This window comes from Uranotaenia lowii, chromosome 2, assembly GCF_029784155.1.
Source record: "Uranotaenia lowii strain MFRU-FL chromosome 2, ASM2978415v1, whole genome shotgun sequence".
NCBI classification, from domain to species: Eukaryota; Metazoa; Arthropoda; class Insecta; order Diptera; family Culicidae; genus Uranotaenia; species Uranotaenia lowii.
The window spans coordinates 116669868-116682726 of record NC_073692.1 but is presented as its reverse complement, the minus strand read 5'-3'; the positions used below and the strand labels follow the sequence as shown (position 1 = coordinate 116682726).

The window sequence follows — 12859 nt, the reverse complement described above, 5'->3', positions numbered from 1 at the left end:
TGTATTCGATGAATTAATTTGCAATTAAAATGTTTCAAATTCGGATTTTTTTTTTAATGAAAACTGATTCCAAAGACGAGGTAGGGTTTCTGTATGTTAAGTTTAGAGTTTCAATGCTAAAGGTTGATTGGATAGCAAATCGAAATTTACAATTATAAACTAGTTTCAATTCAATTCAATAGTGATGCCGTATCACAATGTATGAAATGTCGTAAAATAAAATGTCTCTAGGCTGAAGTGATTTAGGACTGCTTTCCGCCGGAGGCGAGAAAATTTTCTGACTTTCTTGTTAACACTTATTTAACACCTTTTAAGATCAAGTAATTTCTCTTTACTTCATCGAAAATTTTACTTGGAAAAAATCTTCATGGGGGGGGTTAAACCCCTAAAACCCCCCCTGTTCGCACGGCCTTGCTAGGAGGTACTACAGTGGTATTCGGCCAACAGGTGGATTTTGTTGAAAAGGACATCAACCCACTCAACTGCCCTCAATTCCGCCCTATCGAAAAATTTTGGGCAATTGTCAAGCAGAAGATGAAGAAGAATGGTAGGACGACTCGGGAAGCAACAGAGATGAAGAGATTGTGGAACAAAATGGCCGCTGAGGTCAGTGAATAGGGTGTCCAAACTTTGATGAGTGGTTCTAGACGAAAAGTTCGAAATTTCATTAAAAAAACATCGAAATATTTTTTTTTTATTTTTCCTTTCAAGTGCAATAAAAACCCTACATTTTGATTATAAAACATTTTTACATAGCTCCGAGATAGACCCGTTTTAACGCTTCCAGATTTGTAGTGATCCATGCTTTAGCTTAAAATCAACGGAAATCCATCTTCGGACCAATAAAAGATCCAGTAGATCGAGGAAAACAGTATCACAGCTAGATCTGACTCAAAAAAGAAAATCTTTTCTGCATAGAATCTTCGATCTGCTGTAGCATAGCACATGTGTGAATCTGGTCACTCTATTGAACGAGAAAATGTTTCAATTTGCTTAAATTTCATGTTGCTGAAAGCATTGCAATATTCAATCAAAAATCTGCAGTTAATCTTTTAAACGAAGACACCACTTGGTTGTTCAAATTTGTAGGTAAAATGAAACAAAATAATTAACATGTTAACGAGAACCAGGTAGAAAACAATGAATCACTACCAAGCAGCATCCAAAATACGGTAAGTAGATCTCAAAATCAGACAACGACACAACTGCCGAGAATTCGGAGGTTCTTGCTCCCTATCAGTAGCTTACCAAACTCGCATTATTTAAGGGAGGGAAGCGATAGGGGAGAATGAGTATTCATCGAATGACTAATATCTGTTCAATAACTAATTTTTATCTAGTAATTATCTGTTAAAAAGGACTAAAAATACTGTTTTTGTCTAAAAACTAGAAAATTGCGCCTTAAAATATGCAAATCACTGTAAGGTAGTAGACAAACTTTTAGAATTCTCTTTGTCTGGTACTTACAAACTGTGAAATGAGAACTAATATGGCAAAAAATAGTCACCGGAAAATCAAGTGAAATCCGAAAATAAAAGGATTTCACTAGATTTTTGCCCTATATCAGAGCACCCTAAATTAAGGATCAAGTCTCCTGTATTTTAAAATGAATATAAAATATCTCAAATGAAAATTTAGAAAATGATGTTTAAATTCAAATTTAGGTTATTTTCATATAAAAGATGCTAAAAGAGGCGATTTTGTTTTTTGCTATTCGCCATGGGGTAATATAGAGTTAAACAAAAATATTTTGGGGTAGGGGAGAATGAGGATACTTGATCCCTGGGGATACTTGATTCCTTGACTATATCTCGAAACTGGAATGTCTTACAAAGATCAAATGTTCTAGAAAAATGTGCCAAAATGAGTAAAATAACAATGCTTGTAGTTTGAAAATTTTTAACAAAATAATTGTTTTAGTAATTTAGCTTTGTTTGAAAAATTTCACAAAATGTAACTTGAAGATCTTTTTTCATCACTTTAAAATGTTCCTTCCATGGGAAAATTATGAATAAAATATTTGTTCCAATGTATCAATCGTTCGAGCATAAAATGAACTTCATAAAGTCATATTTTCAAAGCAATGAAAAACTCTCAACTTTTTTCAGAAAAAGTTTTCTAAAATGTTGATTATGGGTACAATTGATCCCCTAGAGTTGGGTACAATTGATCCCCCTTCCAAACGGCATATTCTTTCTCTGAATTGATCGTTATGATTGCTGATTACGAAATTACCAATATTTATCTAAAAACTAATATTTATCAAACAATTGTCTGAAGAAAAGAGCAAAAATAATTAATTTTCTCTTCAATATATAAAAGCGCCTTCAAGTATGCAATGTTATTAGCGTTGAGACAAAGTTATAGAATTTTCTGTTTATGTCTGCTATAAATTGTGAAATGAGAACAAACATGACCAAAATAGTCAATTAACATTCTATCTTGGGGTTTTGTTTGATTTTTATACAAGGCTTAGGGCTTCCTGAATAAAAGATCAAGTCTCCTTCAATAGGGGATCAAGTCTCCCCTAACTTCAGAAAAATCGCAATTTTTTTACTCCCACGAAAATGCTTCTAGTTCATCAACGAGTTCCAGTATCGTTCTAATTTTTGGAGCATTGAAACTTGAAGTTACAAGCTGTCAGAAAATGTCAAAGACGACGAATTGCTTAATTTTTCCAAAAAGATATGGTGAAAATAAGAAAAGGGGATCAAGTATCCCCACTCTCCCCTAATGATTAAAAAAGTTCACGACCGCTACATTACAGCTTTTGATTCGACTTAATTAAACAAGGCCCTTTCCTTACACCAACCACTCGACTTCCACGATGTTTTGTTAATTGAAATTGTAATCTGAGTTTTCAGTGTAATTCAAATTTTACCACACCTTTTTCTAAAAGTGAAATAAAATTTTAAACCAATTTTCCAGGATATCTTTATTATGACAGCTTCAGTTACCTTCAAAAGAGCAGAAAAAAATGGTAGCTGGTACAGTGAAGTTTTGAAAATTAATCCTCTTATCTGCCCTTGGCTGACCGATGCGATGAGGGAAATATTCTCTCTGTTGCATGACCGCAAAATTTCAACGTCAAGTTTCGCACATTTTTGAGTTGATACTAATCTGACACTGCGATTGACTGGTCGGGAAATTTAAACTTCGAAAAGTACTGGCTGCCACTATAGGGAATGTACGCTCAATTCCGGGAAACTTTCTGTGGCTTGACCACATTCGATGACTCTGGCTGGCAAGTACACGATGATGGGATGAAGTAGTCTAAAATAATTGTTATTGGATTTTATTCTAGAGTTTGAACCGGAGAACGTTCTTTTTTTCGTTCCGTTACAGATTTATGACTCACCGGTGAGAAACACCTTCCTGGGATCGGTACGAATTTTTTCGCCCCCGATTTTCTTTCCGGTCACAACAAAATTTAAATGATCCCCCAAGGCAAATTTCGGTCCAGCACTGGATGCCGTAGTAGAATCGTAAACGAAACAACCATCCCGTTCGACCAACGAATCAACATTCAAATCAAGTTTTTGCTGTCCTCCGCCACGAACGAAATTGCTATTTTTAAGCCCCTGCAGGCCTAACGAAGCCGTGGACGATGCTTTCGGAATATACGCCGCAAATCCGGAAGATTCGTGGAACTTGAACAGCGGTCTATATTCAGTTATTTTTTGCGACGCTTTTTTGCAACCGCCAATCGGTACGCTACGGCAATCGCATCTAGACGGAATGACATAATCTGTGTAGATGGGGAAATACAATCAATTAGTCTACAGCGAATGTTGTTTCGGATTTCCTACCGTTAAATTCGACCTTCTTAGAAGCGGCAACCTTCACGTCGGGATTTCCCGAAAACTTGCTAAGTGTAACGTATTTTAGCACATCTCTTATCTCCACGCTCAGCAGAGTGCTTTTAATCTTGAAGCATCCATCCTCGACGAGTGTTGTGTTCACGCAAAGATCACAGTGCAAATCTTTCTTGCGCAGATCTTGATTTTTGTAAATCTTTATTCCAAACATCTCCTGCTGTGCGTTTCGTTTGGGGTAATAAATTTCTACGCCTTGCCCTTCAAATACCCGGAAGAAGGGCCGTTCTTCTGAGTTCGGGTCTTTGAACACGGTTTGGCAAATTCCAGCAGCCAAAGCCACCGGAACGCCTAGCGCCACCAACAAGAACAACCTCGAAAGCATGATCTCAGACCGAAGACGAATGCTAAACTGATTGTTTTTCAGAACCAGATGCGGAACTCATCTTTCTCTTGGTCTACCTATGTACATTATTATCAGACCTGTTTTCAATGTTTGCTTTATGAAGTGATGATCAAGAAACAGTTTGAATGTTTATTGAAATGTCTATAAGCCTATAATCTTTATTTCCGCATAGAAGCAGAAAGCCGAGCTGTAAGAGCATATTAAGGAGAATACAGATTTATTTTAAATAATTTGATACAGATTTTTTAAAATACTTAGATGCAATTTTATGTTAAAATTTGTACCAGCTAGCATACAGAGTTTGATATTTTAATAAAAACAGTCAAATTTCCGGCACCCAAACCGTGCAGGCGCAATGCATCAGTTATTCAACCCTGATCCATCCCAGAAATTTGTATCCGTTACAGTCCCTGGAGAGTCAATTTGAAATCCCTGACTAAAACCAATATTTCTCTCTTGTTAACAACCGATTTTTACAACATTGAAAGTTTGGGAAACCTCATAATTCAATAAATTTATATTCACCAGGAAGCCAATTTTATACTGATTCTAGTGGTGTTATTACATAAAAGCTGCGATACTTACCAAAAATATGAAAAATAAAAATGTGAAATATTTTCTAAATATTCATAAGTAAGCGCAAAAGCGGTAGTTTGCTTGTTTGTTTCACAATTGAGTGGGACTGGGTAACAAAAACCGACCAAATTGTAAGGTTTTTCGAACCAGTTGAGTATTTTGGCGTTGAATGTTGCCTACACTTTTTGCTATCTGCGCCAAACACGCTGAACTAACTAATTTTGTCTAATTTCGATACCAACAAATGAGCGAAAGCAGATAAAAACAGAAGCGTCCGTGTAAATTTTCTGGATTTACTTTTAGTAAAATATTTATCATATTTTTGTAAAGTGTCGCAGCGCTTCCTGGTGAATATAAATTTATTGCTCAAAATTCATGGCAAAGTTGAATATTAGTGCAACCAAATCTGACAACTTGCATATTGACAAAAAAATTCGATAAACTGATACCTTTGAAAATTCGTCAAAAATTTTATGTTTTGAAATTTGAGGATTTAAAAATGTAAAATGTGAAAAATTACGTCAACTTTTTAATCCTCTTTCCAAAATGTATCTGGTGTGACTCAAACAATGTTGACGGTTAATTGATTGAAAAGTACAGTTTTTACACCACTTTTTTACATTTTTTGTGGTTATGATCTTAAAATTTAAAATAACATTTGTGTGCGACGATTAGATTCTATCTTCAGCCTTTTTTTGACACTAAGTGAAATTTTTTAGGGCATTTCGTAGCTGTTCATCAATCTTTTTTCCAAAGCATGTTGTTTCGGATTTTTTTTGTTATACTTTGAATGACGGAAAACTGAATTTTTGTAGGTGAATATTGTCTGAGTAACATATTTGAGTTACATTTCAAGGTTTTAAAAACTATAAATTTTGTAAAAATCAAATTGACTCTCAAGGTCTGATTAGGGAGTGGCTTCCAGGGTGCGATACAGGGTGCGAGATACAAAATTAAAAATTTCAAGAATTCATTGAGGGTTCCTGGAGATTTTTTTTTATTTCGATGCACCCGAATAAAATTACAAGCAGCCAAACTTCCAATAGTATCATATTGACACTCAAGAGAGAATTATGGTTAAGCCTTGTTACAGTTCTTCTGGCAACATTTTCGTATAACTAGATGAACTTGTGTGAGAGGTGAAATGTGATAAATATAAAAAAAATTATGCTGAATTTTACAACATTAATCATAGGTAAATTTTGCCATATTGTCAACGCCGGATTGAGGAGGGAACAATGGGGGGGGGGGAATTGCCCAGGCCCCCTGGCTCAATTGGCCCCCGAAGAGAAAAAAAATCAAAAGTTTTGCTCTAATCAGTTATCAAAACTAGTAAATTTCACTAAAATTTCAAAATGGACGGGGGACCCTCGAAATATAATTTAATTTAAAATATAATTAATTAATACGTGGATCAAAGCTGTTTACGAGATAACGCTCTTCAAAGTTTTCTTTTTTTTCTCGTTTTTCATACATTTGTCAGAAAGTTGAAACTTTCGTTCGATCGTATGAAGAAAGTTTTTAATAAATCTGAAAATTTCACCAGACATAATTTAAAAAATTAAAAAAGGTTACGCATTATAAACTAAAAATTGACCATTTTTGCACATTTAACCATTTAGCTCTGAAGTCCGCATATGGGTTAAGCAATCAGTAAAATGGTAATGTAACGTTCATACCTTCAAACCTTCGACAAAGCAGTAAATATTTACAAATCATAATCTTTTATGAGACGCTAATCAAAAATCCTTTGATTTTAAAAAGAATAAATTTTATCGCCGTTATAAGATAGATTCCAAATTTCACCGTTTTGAAACTGCAGTTTATCAATAATTCTTTTTTTACGGAGCTTGATCCAGAGATTTTGAAATTCTGATTACTAGAGATATTAGGCATTCACTGTACGTTATCCATTCATCTAATTGTAACGCTTATGCTTTGATTTGAATGTATTCCTTAGCCAAAAAACTGGCTCTTATCGTGAAGCCAATACGATAGCACGTCATTGTTCTTGGTCCAAAACTCCAATATTTAACATGGCGCAGTCGTTACCCAGTGATGAAAAAAATCATCATCAGACGACCGGAAAAAGGTTGATCTCCGAGTCCTGTTGAAGCAGCGCTATAAGTTACAAAAAAAAGGCGAAGTAGAAAATTTTATCGCTCAGCAAAAAGCGCGAATTGGAACGTTACGGAAATTTGGACGAGATCGTGGAACATTGTTATCTCTGCTGGGGCCACCACTCGTGCCTGCAGTTTCAATCAGGATGGACAGTTTCAAGCGACCTGATGCCTTGGACTTATCTGGAAACGTAGCTGACCACTGGAAACGTTTAAACAACAACTGGATTTTTTGATGATAGTGATCGGCTATGATGAAAAATGTGACAAAGTTAAGATCGCTACCTTACTTAACCACATCGGTGATGACGCATTAAATGTCTATAACACCTTCGTCTTCGAACCTGAATCCGACAAAGCCAAATTAGCAAAGGTATTGGAGAAATTTGAGCTTTACTGTAATCCCAGGAGCAATGAAATATACTCTCGGTGAAGATTTTTCGAGAGGTCTCAAGGAGAGGTTGAACCATTCGAGCACTTTCTCACTGATCTACGCACATTGGTCAAGGAGTGCAACTCACTAGAAGCTGATAAGGTGGTGAGAGATCGTATCGTCTTCGGGTGTCAGAGCACTTCTCCTCGTGAGAAGCTGATAACAAAAGACTGCACCAAGGATCTCACCTTAAGCGATGTTGTTGATGCTGCTAGAGTCGATGAGATCAAACGTAAACAAATGAAGGTAATGAACAATCGGGCGACTAGCAGTGCTGCAGTTGATGCTGTAAACAGGAAAGGACCACAACGAGCGAATCGTGTCTTCAATGATGACCAAGGTATGATCCAGTGCCGATACTGCGCAACTTCACATGTTAGAGGTCGGTGTCAAGCTTTTGGTCAACGGTGCCGTAAATGCAACAAACTGAACCATTTCGAGAGGGCCTGTCTACGTGGTGGTGCGCGCAACATGGAAGTGAGAGCAGAGCGTCTTAATGAACTTCAGCCGTCGCAGGATGAATACGATGATGTCATCGTGAGCTCTATAGTGCGAGAGCTCCCTTCTATACATTTGGTAAGTATTAATAGAGAAAGATGATATGAACTAATTAGGGTAGAAGGAAAACTCATCAATTTTAAACTTGATAGTGGCTCTGATGTGAATTTTATTCCATTAGATATCTATAAGAGAATGCATTTAAAGATCAGATTAAAACCATTGTTAACTTTTAGAGCATATGGGGGTAGTGCGTACAAACCAATAGCGATTGTAGATTTGAACTTTTCTTACCGTGACATTAGATTAAAAGATGAACTCTGGGTTACAGATGTAAGTCAACAGCCTATATTGGGACTCACAGCATGTCTTCGACTAGGATTAATACAGCGATGTTCACCCAAGATAGCCAACATTCAATGTGACACTATCCAAGATCTGATTCTAAGCAATCACCGGGTTTTTGAAGGAGTTGGAAAATACGACAAGAAATGCCACTTGTCAATCAAGCCGAATGCTGTTCCCGTTCAGCACCCGCCGCGTCGTATTGCACAAGCACTGAGGGAGAAACTAAAAACAAAACTGCAGGAGATGGAGCAAGGTGGTATAATCTGCAAAGTCGATGAGCCAGGAGATTGGGTAAATCATATCACGATTGTCGAGAAACCGAATGGAACAATTCGTGTGTGCCTTGATCCCATGGAACTCAACGCTGCCCTTAGGAGAGATTTTTATGAGATACCAACATTAGATCGCTTGGCATCTTCACTATGTGGTATGCAGTTTTATACGGTTTTAGATTTGAAAGAGGGATCTTACCATATTGAGCTAGATCAGCAATCGAGTGACTTGTGTGCATTCAGTACACCATTCGGTATTTACAAATTTTTGCGACTTCCCTTTGGCTTGAACGTTGCGGCGGAGCTTTTTCAAAAATGGAACGAGCTATATTTTGGAGACATCAATGGTGTAGTCATCTACATCGATGACATTTTGATAGTGGGTCGCACCAAGGAAGAGCATGACCGAAGACTCAACGCAGTACTAACAAGAGCAGCACAAGTTAACGCACGTTTTAATCCAAAAAAGATTCAGTTGAGGATGGAAAAAGTTCGATATCTGGGTCATATGTTTTCAAGCCAAGGAATGGAGCCTGATCCGGACCGGATTAAAGCGATAACAGTCATTGAACAGCCTCAAACTTTAAAAGCTTTGCAAAGATTTTTGGGAACTGTTAATTACCTCCAAAAGTTTTTGCCGAAGATGTCAGAGGTGACTCAACCGCTGAGAGAATTATTACAAAAGGATGTTCTTTTCAAGTGGATGCCTGTGTGTGCACACTGCAGCTGTCAATCGTCTGAAGGAAATGATTACTCAATCTTCAGTTTTGAGTGTCTTTGATCATCAGAAACCCATAATCGTCCAGGCCGATGCATCTAAATTTGGCCTTGGTGCGTGTTTGATTCAGGAAGGGAAGCCGGTAGCATACTGCTCTAGGAGCCTATCATCGAGTGAGCAAAATCATGCTCAGGTAGAAAAGGAGTTTTTGGCGATTCTTTTTGCATGCGAAAAGTTCCATCATTAAATCTACGGGCGAGCAGTGAGGATACAAACAGACCATAAACCTCTGGTGGCTTTAATGCAAAAACCTATCTCGAAGATTCATGCTTCCAGGCTGCAGAGAATTAAGATGAAACTATCCAGGTACAATTTACATCTTGAATATGTTCCAGGTAAATTTATGCATATGGCTGACTTTCTTTCCAGAGCATACCTCATATCTGAAGAACATGCATCGAGTTTAGACTACGTTGTTCACACCATTAACGTCTCTGAACGCAAACTTGCAGAATTCCAGCAAGCTACACAAAACGATCACACTCTTACTGCCGTGATATGACGAAGTGACGTATATCCATTTTTTTCGATTTTGACTTTTTGACGCTATTGTGTGCGTTTTCCGATGAGCTATCAAATGCTTTCAACAAATCTAGAAAATATCAAACAGTTTTTCAGAAAATCGATAAAAACGAATCGCCAAAAGTGCGATTTATACGCCGAAGTGACGTATATCCATGCGTTTTTAAAAGTGATACAGAACAATTTCAATAACCCGTATAATTTACAGGCGACATTCCTCAGATTTGTAAAAAAATCATATTTTAACATGACAATCGGTTTAGAATAAAATAAAAAAGCTACCCCCCCCCTCCCCCTTTCCTCAGAATAAAGGGTTCTCAAACAAAGAAGTTGTCGAGCCTTTTTATAAATAAAATTTGAATGCAAACGTCGACATCTACATTAATCAAAAAAAAAAAATGAGAAATTATTTAACATTTGAAGAACAAATCTAATTCTTCATTAATTTTGCGTTGTTTTTGTTACAAAGAAATTTGTTTGTGGTAAGTTTGTTTGTCAAGAAACAATATTGTTTTTTTTTAAGCTGTGCACTCGAATTTTATTAACGAGAAGAATTCTGGTTTCAAAAATGAGATAATGTTTAAAAAACTCAAATATTTATTTAGTAAGAAAATCATAAAAAACAATAGTTATAAATTAGAATTCTTCCAGAAACTTTTTTTCTTCGAGCTTTTCCCAAAAATCTTTCTTATTATCTGGCATTAGTGGACAAAGTTTCTTTAAAATCGTTTTTTTTTTTCTTTCAACCTCTATTCACACGATCTAGTTCAACTATCCAACTAACGCTCTACGAAATTTGAAGTCTTTACAATGACTGATAACAAAGATACAGCTATTCCCGTTAAAAAGGGAAATTTGAAATTGCTTCCCTAAATGTGCTGTATCTTTGACAATTTTCATTGAAACATCTTGAAATTTGGTCCAATGAACCTCATTTTCTACCCGGCACCATTTTTGATCACGTTCATTGATTTTAACGAAACTTGGCCTGGTACTAGATCAAACATTTTTACATCTTTGGACCAAATTTCAAGATTTTCCAATGAAAATTGTCAAAGATACAGCATATTTAATGAAGCAATTCCGAATTTCCCTTTTTTTACGGGAATAGCTGTATCTTTGTTTTCAGTCTTTGTAAAGACTTCAAATTTCGTAAAGCGTTAATTAGATAGTTGAACTAAATTGTGTGATAATTTCATGAAAAAATATCAACCGAGAGAGAAATGGCAGCTTGTCAAAGTTGAAAGTGGGTACGCCGCTTCGCGCAAATTCATTCTTTTTTGAACGCAACTGTATGTCAATTTTCATCTAAATCCAATGTTAAACATTATGAGTCATCTAGAAATCTGCCATTTCTCTTTATTCCTGGTAATAATAAGCACCCACTTATACCGAATTTCAGTTCTCTAGGCTTTATCTTAACGCTAAAACTACGGCTGAGAGGGCAATCGAGGTCAAATAAAAAAAAAACTCACAAAAGAACAAACGGAAATAGTTTTTTATGTATGGGAGAGTGGGGAATCATGGGCCACTTTTTTTCTTTGTTTCATAACTTCTTTGCTATAAAACATAAAATGAAAATAAAAAATGGTATGGTTTTCTAAATTTTCAAGGTATTATTAGGCAATTTTTTAAAATTTTATGTTATTTTTCCCAAATTTTAAGTTTTTTAAAAAAGGCAATTTTTTTCCAATTTTGAAAAATGGTAGGGATCGTGGGCCACCAATTCCAAATTGACCAAATAACATGTAAACTTAATAAGTTGACCCATAACTGTAACTTCATAATTCATTTCGTTGTTTTAAAGCAATTTCAGATGATTAAATAATAAAGAGAGTTGTGTATGATCGAATAAATTTAAAAACCTGGTTCGGGAAAATTGCTTATATAGGATGGAAAAAATATTTTTAAAAGCTCTTCATTTAGCATAAGAAAACTTTACAGATAAGGAAAACATATTTTAAGTACTGAATGTGTATAAAAACATAAAAATATAGGTGATTTAAGATGTGTGGCCCACGATTGTGGCTTATTGTGACTTATTGATGTTTCAACAAAAATACCTTTTCCACGTGCAAGATCATGACAAAACTAAGATTATAAGCTTATGAGCATATTTTTGCTATGAACTTCAGGTTCCCCAGCGATGCAATTGCCGGGAGCTTTTTTATATATGTTAGTAATTTTTCTAAACTTTTTATAACTTGATGAATAAAAGAAGCATATGGTACGTATTTTGGTCAACAACAAACAGAAAAATATGTTTACGCAAAGCAACAACAATGACAGTTGGATTGAGATTTTTATATCAACACACATCTGAGATATTAAAAGTGGCCCACGTTTCCCCATGGCCCACGTTACCCCACTCTCCCCTACAAAGAATCACATACCTTGAGAAGTTTCTCCGACAGCATCACTAAAATTTTCTTCCTCACTCGAATACAATTTAAGAAGATCCAACGCACTGGCCAACGCAATTTGTTCCAACTGCACGAAAAGACTAAGGATAAACGTCACTCCGACGGAGAATCGTCTAATCCAAACAAACGTTTATACGCCGAATTGACGCATATCCATTTGAAGTAATTATACGAATTTTACGCAAAATAAAGAGTTGTGTTTCAAAAGGCTGCATTTGTCATCTATCTATGCATAAATTCTACAGATCACATTTTATGAAAAGTCTCAGATTAACGAATAAAGAGGAAAAAGAGAAAATCGCTTTTATTCGCTTAAAACGAAAATGGTTTATACGTCACTTCGGCGTAACACGGCAGCTTACGTATTTGGTGCAACTTTACCGGGAGGGATGGCCTAAGGATAAATCTAAGTTGCCTGAGGAGTTCCGTTATTATTGGAAGCTGAAAGATAACCTTTATGAAGACAACGGTTTGTTATTCTTCGAAGATAGTATTTTTGTACCTAAAGCTCTACAATCTGAGATGTTGGACCTGCTTCATGAAAACCATGGCGGAATAGTCAAGACGACAAAACGAGCAGCACGCATATTTTTCTGCCCCGGACTTCATCAGGATATTGAAGATAAAATCACGAGATGCTCGGTATGTCAAAGGTTTCAAAAGTGAAA

The 12859-nt window shown here is 36.0% G+C and overlaps 1 protein-coding gene across 1 annotated transcript; it reads right to left on the bottom strand.

Annotated features, from left to right (window-relative positions):
• Nucleotides 1-2920: 2920 nt before the first annotated feature.
• Nucleotides 2921-4241, bottom strand: LOC129747229 (uncharacterized). Its single transcript, XM_055741325.1, has 3 exons — nucleotides 3810-4241; nucleotides 3359-3748; nucleotides 2921-3273 (listed from the first exon to the last, which is right to left on the bottom strand). The coding sequence occupies exons 1-3, from the start codon at nucleotides 4198-4200 to the stop codon at nucleotides 3194-3196; spliced, it is 861 nt and encodes a 286-aa protein (XP_055597300.1). The 5' UTR covers nucleotides 4201-4241; the 3' UTR covers nucleotides 2921-3193.
• Nucleotides 4242-12859: the final 8618 nt, after the last annotated feature.